Source organism: Oculina patagonica, chromosome 6 (assembly GCF_052425735.1).
Source record: "Oculina patagonica isolate OP01 chromosome 6, crgOcupat, whole genome shotgun sequence".
NCBI classification, from domain to species: Eukaryota; Metazoa; Cnidaria; class Anthozoa; order Scleractinia; family Oculinidae; genus Oculina; species Oculina patagonica.
In genome coordinates, this window is record NC_135763.1 from 38,449,575 (window position 1) to 38,466,562 (window position 16,988).

Consider the following 16,988-nt stretch of genomic DNA (forward strand, 5'->3'; position numbering starts at 1 on the left):
AAGCATCAATGGTGGGAAATGACATGAAAAGAAACCAAGGATGCTAGAAACTGTGATAAAATCAGATAAGATCTTTTCCGTATGGAATAAAAGGGAGCTTTCTTGAGAGCGTTTCACAAGGGAAAAGTGTTCCTGATTGCAGCGGTGAAAAGCAGATAACAATCCCCTTCTTCAAAATTATTTAGCCCACACGCCCGGCACACGCGACTTCCTTTGATCTAGCTCTCCTGGCCTTCGGTCTCCCACTCCCACGCGCTTGTTGCTCGATAAACCTGGGTACTAATCTAGCAAAAATGGCGGCCATTTGAAGATGTTACATCGTCTTCCTAGGTTGTCTTTCTCATTCCCTGAAGTCGAGGACTTTTTGAGGAATTCCCTGTTTTTTGCAAAGGTAAGTTATCGTGCATTTAGTTTGCGTTCATTCACAACAATTTGGAGGAAATCGTGGCAAACTTTAGCAAATAACCCAATGCATTAAAGTTACCTCACTCGCCAAGATAAACCACAGGCAGACCACCCTATGTGTTCGTGGTTAATAATTGTTGACATAAGGTTATGTTGAAATCAATGGCGCATATAGAAGATATATAGAGAAGTCAGAGAAACATTACGTCGGCTTCGATTTACTACAAAATATAAAATTTACTCTAAATGATTCAATAAAAGTTAATATGAAATGCTGAATGTGTCTTGTGTCGTGTTTTTTTGCCGCCCCGAGCCCTTTAAGACGTTTATTTTGCGAAATCATTTAGCAACCGTTAGAAGAGAGAGAGAAGAGAACAAGGCAGGCAGCTTTACCGCTGGCGGTCGCGACCTTGTCTAATTCAAGCTGGAACTGACGCTAAACCATCAAAATTCTCGCCTCGAAAACACCGGCATCCGATCGACTAGATATTTCTCTGTCCTTGTGCCGAATTAGAGCTTCACACTTCCAATATTTTTCGAGTAAAGCGATCCCGAAGTCTCAAAAGTAGCTTTCTCAATATGATCAGTGCAAAATTCTGGATCAAAGGAATTTGAAACATGCGAATAACAAAAGGAAATTTGACACATCTGTCAAACATCAAACGCACGTGCCCTAATTTTCTTTTGTTATTTTATTTGATGTTTGACAGATGTTTCAAATTTCCTTTTGTTATTCACGTTTCAAATTCCTTTGATCCAGAATTTTGCACTGATCATATGGAGAAAGCTACTTTTGAGACTTTGGGATCGCTTTACTCGAAAAATATTGGAAGTGTGAAGCTCTAATTCGGCACAAGGACAGAGAAATATCTAGTCGATCGGATGCCGGTGTTTTCGAGGCGAGAATTTTGATGGTTTAGCGTCAGTTCCAGCTTGAATTAGACAAGGTCGCGACCGCCAGCGGTAAAGCTGCCTGCCTTGTTCTCTCTTCTCTCTCTCTTCTAACGGTCGCTAAATGATCTCGCAAAATAAACGTCTTAAAGGGCTCGGAGCGGCAAAAAGACACGACACAAGACACATTCAGCATTTCATCTTAACTTTTATTGAATCATTTAGAGTAAATTTTATATTTTGTAGTAAATCGAAGCCGACGTAATGTTTCTCTATATATCTTCTATATGCGCCATTGATTTCAACATAGGGTGGTCTGCCTGTGGATAAACATTGCTTGCTTGAAAACATGCAATCCATTCTGGACAGCCGTTTTTAAGAAAAGGGTCCTATGGAAAGGGGGATACCCATCACATGACAAGACATTGACGGAAAGTAAAAAGAGGGGAGATAAAAGACCAGGTTATAGAGGCTCTTTCTTTTCTTGTCACCTCATATTTGTGTCAATTGAATTTATTATATTTTAACTACAGAATACCTGAATGTTTACTTGTTCTTTATGTGGAAATTCCATTTAATTCCATTTCTCTTGTTAAGACAGGAACATGCAGCCTCTGTGAGATTTAATAAACTGCTGGGAGCTCTTGGTACTCCACCGCTGTTTACGGTAGTGCGAGTGAACACTTTGAAGACAACATTACATGATGCACAGCAGCAACTACAGAAGATTCTGGAGCAAGTATGTTGTAGAAAACCTGCAGCATTTCAGGTTCCGTGGTTGCCAATAATAATCAGGGTTTCACCAACAAACTATTAACATTAACTTAATATACAGCGCCAGTACCTCACTGTCAAATTACTAAAAGAAAGATGACAAAAAAAGCATTTTCTTCACATGGTAATATGATCAACATTCTTGAAACTCAATGAAGAAATGTATGTGAAAAACCCCTCTGATCCATGACTGCAGATCTGGTAAACATGTTAAAGCTTTCATGGGGGGAGGGGATTATTTTTTTATTATCTTATAAACAAACTGTCATTGGCTCTTTTTGTACAGAGACATGGGTAAATGAATTATTATTTAAAGCTTTCAAATTAGAATAAAAATCAGCGAAAATAAATGACGTTTCGATGAATCGCGGTTCATCATTATCAAATTCTAAAAAAGTCAGATTCTGATGAGTTCAATATATATTAAGAGTGCGTGTTAAAATCTCGTTGCATAAGATTAAAGACTATACAATGTGAATTGTATAGAGTGTTAATTACGAACTATCTATTTGCTGAAGAATGTGAAACCTTGAGAGGGATCTTCTTGAAACTAAAGTACCCAGAGAAGCTCGTTAATTTCACCATAACTTGATTCACCAAGTCGCGAAGTCAACAGCAAGTTCGCGATGTTCAAGCAAATGCACCCGTTTGGATTATTCTGCCATTCAAAGACCAAAGATCAGCAGACGTTGTACGAAGGCAGCTGTCCGATCTTGGCAAGAAAATAAACAGCGATCTACGCCCAGTTTTCACAAGCAAGAAAATTGCCGACGACATCAATGTAGCAGAGGCCAAACCGCCGCTTATAAATCAACAATGTGTTGTTTACAAATTTAAATGTGATTCGTGTGATGCGGATTATGTAGGCTACACTCGCCGACACCTTTTCCAACGCATTGATGAACATAAGCACTCAGCTATTGGAAACCACCTGCGTGACGCCCACAACCAGAGTAACAAAGATCTTAACAAGCAATTTACAATCTTGAAGAAATGTCGCGGGAAATTCGAACGCTTGATCTTCGAAATGCTCTTTATCCAGGAGTTAAAACCTAAACTGAACACTCAATCTGACTCCATTAAAGCAAAACTATTTAGTTCGTAATTAACACTCTATACAATTCACATTGTATAGTCTTTAATCTTATGCAACGAGATTTTAACACGCACTCTTAATATATATTGAACTCATCAGAATCTAACTTTTTTAGAATTTGATAATGATGAACCGCGATTCATGAAACGTCATTTATTTTCGCTGATTTTTATTCTAAATTGTATAACGAAAGCCTCCGTTATTAGAATCTTTCAAATTAGAATTAAGAATATAAAAAAATGGATTTATGTTCTGTCCTTATGGTTTGTAATATTAGGAAGGTAAGGATGGCAAGCGATGTAACTACAAAGTGACAGAGCATTACAGGTTGAGTGACATCCTGTTAATACACGGGTCTGGTCCAGCCAGTGATCTCGTGCCAGTTGTAAAGGAGATCATTGTTGACTTGCACTGTGGTGCAGCTATACTCCGTGGTGCAGATATCTACGCTCCAGGAGTCATGGCAGCCCACCCTGGTAAGTTCAGATTCTCAAGTGTGTTTTCTGTAGGATCTAGGAGACATGGTGACTTAATGGTTGCGAGTAAAGGACTCGAGGGTAACACCTGACAAAATGCAGGGAGGGGTGTGTGTTGTGTGTGTGTGTGGAGGGGGGGGGGGGGGAGAGTTTCCAGCAATGAACTCGCTATGCATTCAGGAAGAGTAGCAATACTCCTAGTTCTTTAATGCTAACCAAAGTCAATAAAGCACTGGTAGCTGTTTGCCTCTCGGCCTTGGAAAAAGAAGTTATGTACATTCTACAACAATGCATACAACATTCAAAGTGTGGGTCATATTTCAACAGGTATTGACAGAGGAGATGTAGTCTCAGTGTATGCTGATCTTGATGGCAAATGTCGTAAGGGTCTCACTAAACAATATGATGGAAAGAAGCTGTTTGTAGGAAATGGAACTGCTGTTCTGGCCAGGAAGGATATTTTCTGTTCACAACAAAATATGAGGTGAGGTTATTATTAGCTGCTTTTATCCTTCAACACTGTTTTACTTGGGACCTATTGTGAGCCTTTATCCAAGTCACTTACATGAGAAAACTTTTACCATTATTTTGTTTGTTTGTTTGTTTTTCTAGTGGTGTAGCAGTCTGTATGACATCTCCATTGTTTAGCTGCCCATCTTTGAGTGGAGTTCTTCCTGATCTGTTGTTCCTTCAGAACTTACCTTCTGCAGTAGTTGGACATGTATTGGACCCACAGCCTGGTGAAATGATCTTAGACATGTGTGCTGCACCAGGTGAGATACTGACCCAGCGACTTAGTTTCTAGGTCCCTAGATTCAACGTGACAAACAAATTTGTTTTATTTTTATTTTTTCAAAAAAGTATTCACAGAAAAATATGTAAAACCTATCTTCTCATAGGTGGAAAAACTTCTCACATAGCATCTCTCATGGGAGACAAGGTGAGCTGGAGAAGCTAAACTCCCATTGATGAAAAAAGTATATCTAACCAACCCTCCAAGTTTATTTTTTTCCTTAGTGGCCATTTCGCCACCAACTGCTCAAGTTTGGTCGCCAGTGAAAACTTTTAGTCGCCAATTTAAGCTCACGCTTTCAATCCTTCTTCGCAATTTTAGTCACCAGGCTGGCAACTTCAATTCCAATTTAGTCGCCAGCTCCAAAATTTTAGTCGCCATGGCGACTAAAATGGTCTTAACTTGGAGGGTTGCTAACCTACATTGATTAAAAAGTTCCTATCCATGCATTTTGCAGATATGTTACTGGGGATCTACCCTCTTACATTTGTCAATTTTCAAAAAATTCTTCACATATATACATCTCAAAGGCAGAAACCTTTTTAAGGTGGACACCTGTCTAAGACAGAAACCTTTTACTTGATAAACCAAGTAAGCAGACACCTTTCATAGGACAACTCTTTACGGAATGCACCTCTTTTTAAAGAAGATTCCCCTAAGTTACCTACTTAAGTGAACAGGATACCCCTCGCATACTAATGTGGACACCTCCCTAAGGCAGAAACCCTTCACTTTCTTCCACTTTACGTTTCCTTTTTTTCAGGTGAAACTGGTAGACATTCCTTTTTTTCTTTTCTTTTGTTTTTGTTTTTACTTGTAACTCCAACTCATTTATTGTAATTTAGTTTCACACTTTCTTTTCTATAAATACCGTTCTGTACCATGTAAAATTTGCATTTGATAATGGTGACATGTCGTCGCCGAAACGTCATGTACTTTTAGCGTTGATATTTATTCTTAAACTCCAGTTTGCATCTTGAATAAAATGTATGTTATGTAAACTTCTTTCCGTAAGGAGGACAGTGGGAGCTTGTCATAGAGTCTAGTGTTTATCAACTGAAGAGATATTGTTATTTTTAGGGCATAGTAGTGGCTTTTGACAAGAGTGAACCTAAAGTAGCTAAACTGAAGGCAAACTGTGATAAGCTTGGTGTCCAATCTGTAAAGAGCTTTGTATATGATGGAATCAAAGCTCTAGATCCTGAAAAACAATACAACAGAGAAAACGGTGAGTACATTTTACACCGAATGCCCATAATGCTAACTAGCTTGGCACAAATTAAAAATGTGTCCTTTTTTTCCATTTCAGCTGTTCTTCCTCCTTCTCCACCCTACCCCTGTGGAACATTTGACCGCATCCTTCTTGATGCTCCCTGCAGTGCTTTGGGTCAGCGGCCTCAGTTTGTTGTCAGAATGACTTTGAAAGAGTTACAGTCCTATCCGAGACTACAGAGGAAACTCTTTACGACTGTAAGTGACAAAAACTGTTAGTAACCTGTCAGTGAAGTATGAGTCGTATCCTTCGTTAGCTTTGTGGTTATGATACAATACCGATAACTTATTTGCACTTGCCATCAGTTCAATTTATTAAAGAGGGCTTTGTCACGGATTCTAACAGGTTTTTGAAAAGCCAAATATACATATTTGTGTCCTAAGAAACCTTAAAATAATGGTCTATTTTTATTAACAATTGCCATATTAGAGCACTGAAACTGTTTACAAGCATCTTTGGCTGCGGATGGCTAGGATGGAAATGGATTTCAACTTGAAAAATTAAGGCTAAGTTCAGTAAAGTTGTTTCCGCACGCCTACAAAAAAACGATTTTTAAGCAATGGTTTGATTTCTCTCCGCAAAGTAGCTTGTTTTAGGCGTTCGGTTAGTTGATAAGCGGCGCAAAGAACGGCAAGCGAAAAAATGGCGAGGGGACAAAGGCGAGGGTGCGCCTTCCGTCCCTTATTTGTTTTTTCGTTCGCTGTTCTTCGCTCCGCTTCCCAACTAACCGAACCGGAAAGGCTTTCCGCAAAGTTAAGTTATATCTTTCTTCAGATGTTCAAGGATAATGTGTTTCATGGGTTTAGTTGCCTACTACTGATTTAAGAACAGTTAGACCAAAAATCGACAAAATTCCCGTAAAATAGATCTTCACAGTTTTACGTCTTTTAAATCTTCATGTCTCATTCGTTTTTCACACGTTTCTCTTGCAGGCCGTGGGCTTGTTAAAGGAGGGTGGAGTACTTGTCTATTCTACTTGTACCATAACTCCACAGGAAAATGAAGAACAAGTAGCCTGGGCTCTAAGGTCATTTCCTTGTCTGAGGCTAGCAAAACAGGTTAGTGTTGAGTTACAATTAAAGAATTGTGCCTAACAAATCATCTATCCTCAGGCGAGCAAAACAGCTCAGGGTGGCTCAGAAAAAAAGACTTTTTTCCCCAACTCGAAAATCGTCCTTAATTAGGCCTGGACAAACGGTAAGAAGACGCAAGTTGAAATTGCGTACGGACTTGCCAAACAGACTTTCAAGTTTACCCGCAAGTGCGAGCAAGTTGTCAAAAAAAGCTATCTCAATGCCGAAAAGGTTATGTTCTGCTCTTTCTGACTTGCCTTTTCTTTTAGCATGTTTTTGTTTCTTCACAGAATCCTCAGTTAGGAGGACTAGGGCTTGCTAACTGTGGTTTATCAGATGAGGAATGCCTACTGGTGCAGAGGTTTGATCCCACCAAGCTTTATGACTCGGCCGAGACAGAACAATCGGCGACATACAATGTAGATACTATTGGTTTTTTTATTGCTAAGTTTGTCAAAAGCTGCTGATTCGAAATTAAATAAAATGGAAATCATCGAGCATCTTTTATCTTTGATTGCGTATTTTTCACATCTCCATTCCTTGCTCCTTCCCTCTTGCTTTTGAGTTCATCACAACGCGAGAAAAAAGCTTCAAAATTTGGTGTGCAGCAATTTTAAAAGCAGTAAAAAATATATTGCATCCCCTTAAGCACCCGTGCTTCCATAGTCGGTTCTATTCAAAGTAGCGCCCCAGCTGTAGTAAGCTTGCCTAGGGTTACCTGAGGATTTTTGTCGCACACGGCGAAATACTTTGCTTCAACTGTTTCTCTACAAAAAAGTCCGGACCAATTTTTTGATTGGTCCGTACCCAAATTTTTCTGTCGTGTAAAGGCGCCTTGCCTCTGGCACCAAGGCTAGCAGTTGCCTCACCTCCCAAAAATGTGTAGACCGGACTGAAATGCATAGCGCAACGAGTTTGTTAGCAGCTTCTTATAATTGGTTCTCCTCCTTTGAGCCCTTTCAAATTAAATTAACGAGGCCTGACAACACAGGAAGTCTTACAAATTTAAGATCCTTTTTATAATACACTTAGTTCCTTTAGTACACCAAGTAAGGGTGTTAGCTATATATAACTAACCTATACACTAAGCTTAAAAGTAAGTCAGGTTTCCTAGTGAGATGTCTGGAAAGCACTTTTTTTTCTAAGATTTTTTTTTATAAATACAAGTCCTCAAATAGCTGAGGTCACGGGTGCTATGCATAGCAATGTATGACTGAGCCTACTATTTTCATTTCTGCAAGAAAAGAAGAAAAGACAAACAGGCGAAGAATTAGTTTGTTTTAATTTTTTTGAAGTAAACATACCGAAGAAACCTCCTTAATCCTATTCCAGTAATCCAGTCCCCCGGTACTTTTCTTTCTAGTTCCTGAGCCCACAGACATTTATGCCAGATCACGAAGAAAGTTGCTTAGCAACTGCACAACTCCTCGCGCCTCGAAACAATATGGCGGTCAGAGAAAGATGACTTTTAGATGTTGAGAGTTTATAATCCTCAATCTCGCCGATTGTTAATGACATGAATACTATAAATCCCTTGGCTAACCCTAAGGGTGTCAAACTTTTATGTGAATTGTGTCAGAAGCCAGCTTTTGTTCAATGTACAGATTGTCGAGTAACGTACTATTGGTAAGTTTTGCTCGCTTCAAATCATGTCTGTTTACATGCCGTTTTCGTTTTCTCTAAAATAATTTTAGCAGTATGTTTTGCCTCGTGTTCAATTAACAAAAAATACGAAGAACTGGTCCTGTTTAAGTTAGTATAATTCAAACGGACTCACTGACTTTATACGGTATTTGAAGATCTTTGAACTATTCGATTATTTGTTGGGATAGAATAACCCGAAATTGAAGATACAAAAATGTAAGGTTATTTGAATCCATGTCGTGGGGAAATCAAAGTCTCTTCGAGATACCGACGTTTTTGTATGAAGTATGAGTCGAAGGTTTATCCTGTGCATTGTTCTTCGAACTTATCATTACAGTTTCATTGTAGTTTAGTTTAAAGATGAATTACAGTCCGTACTGCGCAATCTCGGCTGCAGTGTTTATGTGAGCCTCACAAACAAAGCAAAACTAAAAATTACGTGACAAACTTACCTGTTTCTTCATTATTAACGCCAGATATCCTTGCAGAACAAATAATAACAAGTAGAAGAACCTTGACGCTATTTCAAACCGACGTTTCAGCTCATCGGAAGTTCTTGAACGAAGCGAACTGTAATGGCGGACTAAAAAACTTCATGTATGCTGTCAACGAAGTGTAACGTTTCAATGAATTCAAAACAAAAACGTAAACAAACCCCCGAGTCTGCGCAGTACGGACTGGAAATCAGCTTTAACAATTTCCTATCTTCGCGGAGGAAATGCAGCTATATAATTTTGTCAAAAATGGCTCGTCCGCGCCGGGTATTTATACACATATTCCTAACATTACACAAATAAACAGTGCAAATTTCACCGAGATCTGACAATTATATACTTTAAAATTGCAAGGACCTTTCGAGGTAGTCGATTACGACAGCGAAATTAGCAAATGAAACAGCAAAATATGCGTTCGACGCTTTGTTTTCGCGACGCCATATTTGAATTGTTATAGGTGGACCACTGTTCAATGTGTTCAAGGCCGTATCGTTGCGATTGCTCCACGAAAAAGCACGAAAAAAAATACGGATATTTCCGACTACTGTCAGAGAAAACATTGCTCATATAATTGCGGCGTAAACAAATTGTTACACTCAAGCCGCGTTTTGTCTAGGCTCTGCGAGGGTCGGATATCAAGACCCAGGATTAAATTCAAAAGCCATATATACAGTGAATGCTTTCGAATTATATTTGAAGATGAAATACGAAAGAATTTTTGCTGTCTTTGACTGAAATTCCACTCGAACTGCGTAGATACGATCGCATGTTTTAAAGCCGATTCATGCAACATTGCTGTCAACGCGAAGTCACGTCCCTAACGACCTAGGCTGATGACGAAATAGAATGGCGCTTGCATGTAGCGATCGAATTTGGCCTAATTTTTAACCGCTCCTAAGCTAAAAGAAGCCCCCATCTCTTGCATTTGTTTTAACTTCAATAATACTTTAATAATAGTATCTTTGAAAAGAGCGAGTTTTTTGGTATGGTTTATTTTTGACGTTTGTAATTTTTAAACGATGTAAGTGCTAGTGATTATTTATTAGCGTTTTAGTTACACAATCCATTGTTTGTGCGACACTTTTTATAGATCGCCTTTCAGACACACGAGCGTTGAGATAAGAAAGCTGACATGTCACTTTTAAAATTGTTATATAACGTTTGTAAATGTGACAAGTCACGTTTTTTCCACGAGATCGCAAGTGATCACCCACAGCGGAAAGTAATCCCTTGAGAAATTAAAACAGTCCCTTGAGAAATTAAAAAAGTCCCTTGAGAGTTTACAAATATATGGTTCCAAATTTTGTTCACGTAACCCCTATTCTCCTACTTTAGCTTGTAAACAAGCAAAAACGTCGAAAAAAAGGGTGAAATGCTGGTAAATTAGTAAACAGTTTTATATTTCTTTTCCTTGATGTCTAGCTTGTATATACTGGTATGTTGTGATTTAAATTTGTCTAAACCAATTTGATTTTTATTTTCCTTTGTTTCAGTCGTGGTAATGAATATTGAAACAAGCTTCTAAAATTCAAACTGGTTTCAAAAGTGTTAAACCAAAGATAAATTGAAACCACAGCAGATATGTCATGATAATCATAACATCAAAATAATAAACTTCAATTTGAAAAGTACAAGTTTAATCCACAAATGAAACCTAAGGTTTCTCACATGTGAGCTATTAGATGGATTTAGCAAGAGAACGGGAACGTCAGTTCACGATGACGCAGGCATTAAAAATGCACATATATGGGTAGCGCGCACATAAAAACACCCATACATGGGCATTTTTAATGCGAGCCCCATCGTCAACTATCGTTCCCGTTCTCTTGCTAAATCTGTCTATTTAATAATTGCACTCCATTTCAGTGGCCCAGAGCACCAGAAAGCTGACTGGCTGGGAATTCATGAGAAGATTTGTCAGTTACTGATTCCATTACGGACTCCTATTCCATTTCTTGGATCAGAAGAAGAAAGGCAGCACAGAAAACAGCAACAAATAGTCAGACAGGTATTTTACAAAGTTTGTTATTATATCAATTTGATTTTAAGTACTGGTAATGGTCCATAATAAGCTTATAAAAGCTAGGCAAAAGAACAGTAGGCCACTGCAATAGCAGCAGCTATTTTTCAGGCACTATTTGCCCTAGTCATTTTAAATCTGAATAGTTTCTCTTACATCTCAATGTTCAGTAAAAAATAATTGTTGAATATTCTGAATTGCTCATGTAGAGTTATTTTTTATTTCACACCTGCAATTCAGAACACCCACCAAGACATTTTCACAACTTTCCAACAAATCAATAATAAGCTCAAAAATTGATGGTTCATACCACCATAGAATTAATTGTGGTATGATAGAATTTAATGGTGGTATGATACATTACAATACTTATTGACTAGTTAGGTTGGAAAGGATGGTAAAACAGGCTGACAACACATCCTTTGCTACCCTCTGCTACGCTCAGTCTGTGTGCTATAAAGTCAAGCCAAAGATTTTCCTGGACACTTTCTCAATAAGTCAAGAAGCTCGTAATTTCTCCACTTGATAGACCACATTAGATTTTATCTCAGCGAGCTTTGTTGTGCTTCAATTATGTTACCTTTGGTACAATTTGGTATTTTTCCATTTTTGATATTCATTATCATACATTACCATACTCTAGAACAAATAATTTAAAGGAAAATACCCTGCGATCTTATTCCTGACAAAATGTAGTAAGTCTATTTTCTATGGCATGGTGTAAAATAGTTACACAACATTTTCTCATGGTAATAATATGGAATATCCCATGAGTCATTTGTATTTTCTCAGTATACACACAAGCCTTGAACCACGACAGGTACATGATCAGTATGCATTTATTTTTTGCTTAAATCTGAGCCAACTTTTTCTAACAACTAAATTAACCAGTCTAGAGTGAAGAACTCTAGTTTCATATGCAATATTTCTAGTAAATATTTTTTTTGTTCTTTCTTCCAAAATAACAGAAGCAAATGATTGAGTTATGTCGCACTGAAGGACAGAAGTTACTTTTTGAAGCTAGATATGACAGAGTGGTACCTGCTGCATTGGAATCCTTGAAATTCTCCATTGAAGTTTATGGTTTGAGTAGCATTGAGCTTGTGCCGTCATACCTTATACTTGGTGAAGCCAGTATAGGTAACTAGTATATTGAAGTAAATATAATAATTATGTTATCTAACTGATGTTCTGGAATTTAGAGTAGATAAATGATAGGTAGATTTTCAGTTTGCTAACAAGTTGTTAAGTTTATGTTTTTTTCCTTTAGGTCTTGGTCGTTTATCTCAAGCTGAGGAGTACTTAGCTCAGGCGCAGTGGACAGTACTTAAGACTCCAGAGTGTCCTGACAGCATAAAGTCAAAGCTTTTTAGAAACTTGGGATTGCTGTATGCTGCACAGGGAAACTACCCTGAAGCTCTTGCACAACTGGCTGATGATGTGAGTTTGGACCTGATATGATATATAACAACATTTCTTTTTTCAAGGGATCATGTTAAATTATAAGTCAGCCACAGCAAACAGATGTCTCTCCAATTAATCTTTCCCCCACTTGGCAGCCACATCAGCTATAGCTCTATGAAGGATGTGTAGTATCTGAGATTGTTATGCTGAGATTGTATTGCCTGGATATGAAAATTTGTAAGTTAAAAGTCAATTGTCAGATGTCTTTGAATGGGGAAAAAATTCATGTCTGTTTACTTTGAGGCTCCTATAGTTTTAAACTTTTCTCTGAACCACATGACTCAAGTGTTTCTTTTCTCTATGTCAAGAATTACCATAAGTTATGTATGTGCTGCCTTTTCCACTGTCTTTGGTAGAATTATTTATTATGATAACACATGAACTCACTTTTTTGGCAATTATGTTGATAAATCCAACATTGTTTTAAATTGGGTTATAGCAGATAATGAAACTGAAACAAAGCAAACATTACACATATGCATGTTGATTGATGATTTAGCTATCGTAAGCCATTATAGGCCTTTAATATTGTTGATAATTAGCTGCATGCATTGCAGGCGTATTATACTTGTAAGTTCAGCATATAATGAAGTTCATGCTGAAAAAAACTTTTCCATCAACAATAGATCTACCATTCGTCAAGAGTACACGGCACAAATGACATCAGAACATCTGGAGGTTATTTTCACATGGCCAATGTATTTTATAGACAGAACAAGCTGGATGTTGCCTTCTCTCTATACAATCAGGTACTGCAGCTGTATTCATCTTTTAGTGCACCCATTTACTTATAGGACTCAGTTTGTATTACAATGTTTAGCAGAAAATTATCTAAACTTTTCAGAAAAAATGAAATTAAAGCAAAAGTGAAGAGTTCAAATTTCCAGCGCAATTACACAACTTTTTCATAGTGGTGCAGCAGCTTTTTAATCTGCAATCTGGAGCTTACAATGTTGTTGTTTGTGCTGCATGCGCCCAGGGAATCTACATGTACATGTTATGTTGATGTAACTTATATTGTATGAATATGGATCTTACCAAGTTTATACTGGCTCATATTTCCAGCTCATGTGGATACTTGTCTATTTTACAGTAAACATGCTTGTATCTTTAGGTAACTGATATCTGGTATGAGCACCTTGGAAGATTGGTAGGACAAAGAACAAAGACTCCTGCAGAGCCTTCTGGGATAGGACCAGCTTTTAACTCCGGACTTCCAACAGATTTTGACATTTTAGGTACATGTAGAAAACATGTTTTGCTAATCTGACAAGTTAGAAGTTGTCAAGAAGCGTTTGTAAATTACATGTAATTCCTATGAATTGTTTAAGTTACTTCAAGGTGTCAAAAATTATTCCCACTCAGGAATGTCCTTTTCCTTTTTTTTTCTTTGAGTTAAAGATTTGTAGTGTTTTTGGCCGAGACGCATTACCCATTACAAACATAATGTGTATACTGTCCTATCAGGGCTGACTTCAGGCTGCTGATGATCAATCAGATTCTAGAGTTTTGTTATATAGTATTTATGTTTGAAATTAACTTCAAAAAAAATGCTTTTCTCTTTACTAGATGAAGCTCAAGAAGCAGAAGCTATTCAGGTGATCAATGCCATATTAGACTTGCGAGAACAACAATCAGTCCAGACTCCTGCAGTCATGTGTAAAATCTACTTCACCACGACCATGTTACAGTTTATCTTAGGAGACATGCCCAAAGTAAGTGATTGAAATGTCCAGGGAGTTTCCCCAAAAACGTAATGCAGATGCTCGTCAGAAATCTTGAACGGAACCCTAAGAGAAGCCTGTTCTGTTAGTGTTAAGTTAATTTTTACCTTTTAAAACAGAACTGGAATTAATAAAGTAAAGTAAAAAATGTTTCACTAAGTCCATGCTTCTTCTGTAGAGCGAACACTACAGAAAAAATAAATGGTCATTTTAATTTGGTTGTCACATAAACCGTGACATTTGCCAATAGGAGATTAATTTCGTTCCCCCGGCAGGTTTTGTTCACAATTCGTCTTTCATTTTACTGTATGACCATGGATCTGATAAATGGATTGTAATTTATTGGCTATAGACAACTTTTTCTATAAATCGTAAAACGACATTTCTTTTTCTTTTTCACAACTTTAGTTTCAGTGTTTCCCTTCCGTTCACTGACGATTTTATATTTTTTTGGCAGGCAAGAGATTTTGGAATCAAAGCTCGCACAGCATGTGAGAACACCGTTTCGTCTGACGAGGAAACGATGAGAAATGTTGTTGAATTTCTTAAAGCAGTTGAACGGTCTATGTAGCAGAAAGGCAAACAGTAAGAATACACAGTCTTAGAAATGTGAAAACCCAAGAAAGGACTCATGGCCATTCTTTGGACAGTACACATATTTTAAAAGAAAGTAAAGTTTTTGGACTAAGGGTGGACGTTGTTATTTTTTTGACAATTTGAGCATGGAGGAGACATTCTTAGTTTTTCAATTTTTAAGACAATGAAGTGTTACAGTAAATCTTTCGGAAAGGCAATGCCTTTGTACACGTACCGGTAAGCTGTTCTTTTCGTATACAAGTTTTGTGTACATTTAATATGAGGTAGAAAACTGAAGGAAAGTGTACATATCTGTTACCTCCGACTTTTCCTGACATCAGATCTGTTACACTAAATATCCATTCATGTATTTCTAGTTTTTACAACAGATGTAAAAATTTGAATTCTTACCCAAATTTCAGCTTTGGGTGCGTTCTTAGCAACATCGTTATAAATCACAGATTTCTTAAAAAAAAGATTGTATAGCGTGAATACAGCCATTTAAAGCAGCCCGAGAAAAGGTGTCAGAGAAAGGCTCATAGTTGCTATTGATGTTCACCTGTAGATACATTTGTACGCAGTGGTGAGTCGCAGTAAGTTTGTGCCTCATGGCTGCCGTTACTACAATGTGATGTTAATGTATAGTCGATAAAAACAGTAATGTACAGACACTAATAAAAATTTTTTATACCGTTTTGTTTTATTTGTTAGTCAGACTGTCCTTCCTTGTCATTAAAAAAAGAAAATGAAAATCCAAATTCACTAAACAACAGTTTTTAAAGGCAAAATAAAGATGTCGCTCGTTCAGGAAATCTACGGAGTGGATTTTCCTGTAAGTTGTTTTGAGTAAACTTCAACTGTTTGGCAGCGTTTTGGGGGTAATTACAGAAAAATTCACCGTGGCATTTTCAAAATAATCGCATTTTATTAAAAACGAAGGCTTCCGAAAATCGCTCATAACTTTAACAAATCGCGTTTGATCGCCATAAAATTTATCATTTTATATAATTTAAGCATTATTCTTTCAGTTTCTTAAAAATCTAAGCAATCACTTCACGTTTTCCCGTTTTAAAGCGCGCTTCAAAAAGGGCACGGTCAGCCTCGTAAATACCCGCGGGCCACCTTAATTTCAGGACATCCTATATTTTCTTGCCTGCAACAAGCAAGGCATCTCTTTCTCGCCAAAACAATTTTAGTTATTATTACGCCAGTATTTTTCCTATCCAGCATCTTGTCTTGATTTTAAGCCTCATCCGGCATCCCTTCAAACTTATTTTAATACGCCGGCTTTTAGAACTCTTGAACTGCGAAAGTATAAACAGACGTAGAGAATTTCAAAGTTGTAGCGGCGGATGGGGGGGGGGGGGGGGGTCTGTTTTTGTATTGCAATGATCAGTGCAAGCTGTTGCATTAGTGGCAAGATATGTAGACTTGTACAGGAGCAAAGAAATACCATTGTAACACAAAGAACTCCTACTGCTACTTTGATCAACGTGCAAGCCGCTTTTCATATCTCTCTGATACTTACGTAGTCGTATTAGTGAAATTTTCACGCGGGGTGCGATCTACAATCCCAGACATAACCTCTTGGGAAGGTTGTACATATACACCGCAATTTCAAAAACTTCGACATGAATGCAGTCCCCCCCTCTCCCCCATATCAATGTTGAAGTATTTCTGAACATTATGATAGACAATATGCTGTGATTGAGGTCTGTAGGTAGACTTCAACATTGAATGAGGGGGGAGGGGAGCGAAAACTTGACGACCTTCCCAAGGGTATTGACGGGGATTGTAGCTATAGCGCAGCCAGGTTATTCTGGTGCTATCGTCGAAGATATCCAGGTGAAAGAGTCAAAGAGCATAAAAGGACAGAATTACATCATTAATAAGGTTTTAAGAATCAATATTGCAGTTAAAACAGGTTCTGTAAGGGGGGGGGGGGGGGGGGTCTCCTAATCCGTTGAAGGTTTTCAAGTTGTTCTGTAATCTATGGAGCTCTTTTTGTTCGTCGCTTAGGGGACCATTGAATTTTTCTGTGGATCACCGTGGTATTTCCCCAGGGGGACTCGCGTATGTTCTGGGTGGGTATGTGTCGGTCGACTAGTTTAATAGAAATAATTTGCAATCAAAATGATACCCCATTCTAGAAATAGGTTAGTGTTCAATACCCAATTTGGCTGTTGACAAGTTGAAACTTTCATGCGTTCAAACTATCATACTTCGTTTTAAAAATCGTCTTTAAAATTAACACCCCATTCATACAACAGAAGTTCCAAAATCAC

General features: G+C 37.8%; 2 protein-coding genes across 2 annotated transcripts; both read left to right on the forward strand.

Annotated features, from left to right (window-relative positions):
- Window positions 1-259: 259 nt before the first annotated feature.
- LOC144657825 (tRNA (cytosine(72)-C(5))-methyltransferase NSUN6-like) lies at window positions 260-7,279 on the forward strand. The gene is made up of 10 exons (XM_078518190.1): window positions 260-391; window positions 1,898-2,035; window positions 3,444-3,642; window positions 3,970-4,126; window positions 4,255-4,415; window positions 4,542-4,582; window positions 5,516-5,663; window positions 5,745-5,905; window positions 6,641-6,766; window positions 7,072-7,279. Exons 1-10 carry the CDS (start codon window positions 311-313, stop codon window positions 7,246-7,248), a joined length of 1,389 nt encoding a protein of 462 aa, XP_078374316.1. The 5' UTR covers window positions 260-310; the 3' UTR covers window positions 7,249-7,279.
- A 907-nt stretch (window positions 7,280-8,186) lies between these two features.
- LOC144657826 (zinc finger MYND domain-containing protein 12-like) lies at window positions 8,187-15,396 on the forward strand. Its single transcript, XM_078518191.1, has 8 exons — window positions 8,187-8,407; window positions 10,786-10,927; window positions 11,908-12,079; window positions 12,210-12,379; window positions 13,030-13,152; window positions 13,518-13,641; window positions 13,973-14,118; window positions 14,585-15,396. The coding sequence occupies exons 1-8, from the start codon at window positions 8,298-8,300 to the stop codon at window positions 14,696-14,698; spliced, it is 1,101 nt and encodes a 366-aa protein (XP_078374317.1). The 5' UTR covers window positions 8,187-8,297; the 3' UTR covers window positions 14,699-15,396.
- The last annotated feature ends 1,592 nt before the right edge of the window (window positions 15,397-16,988 follow it).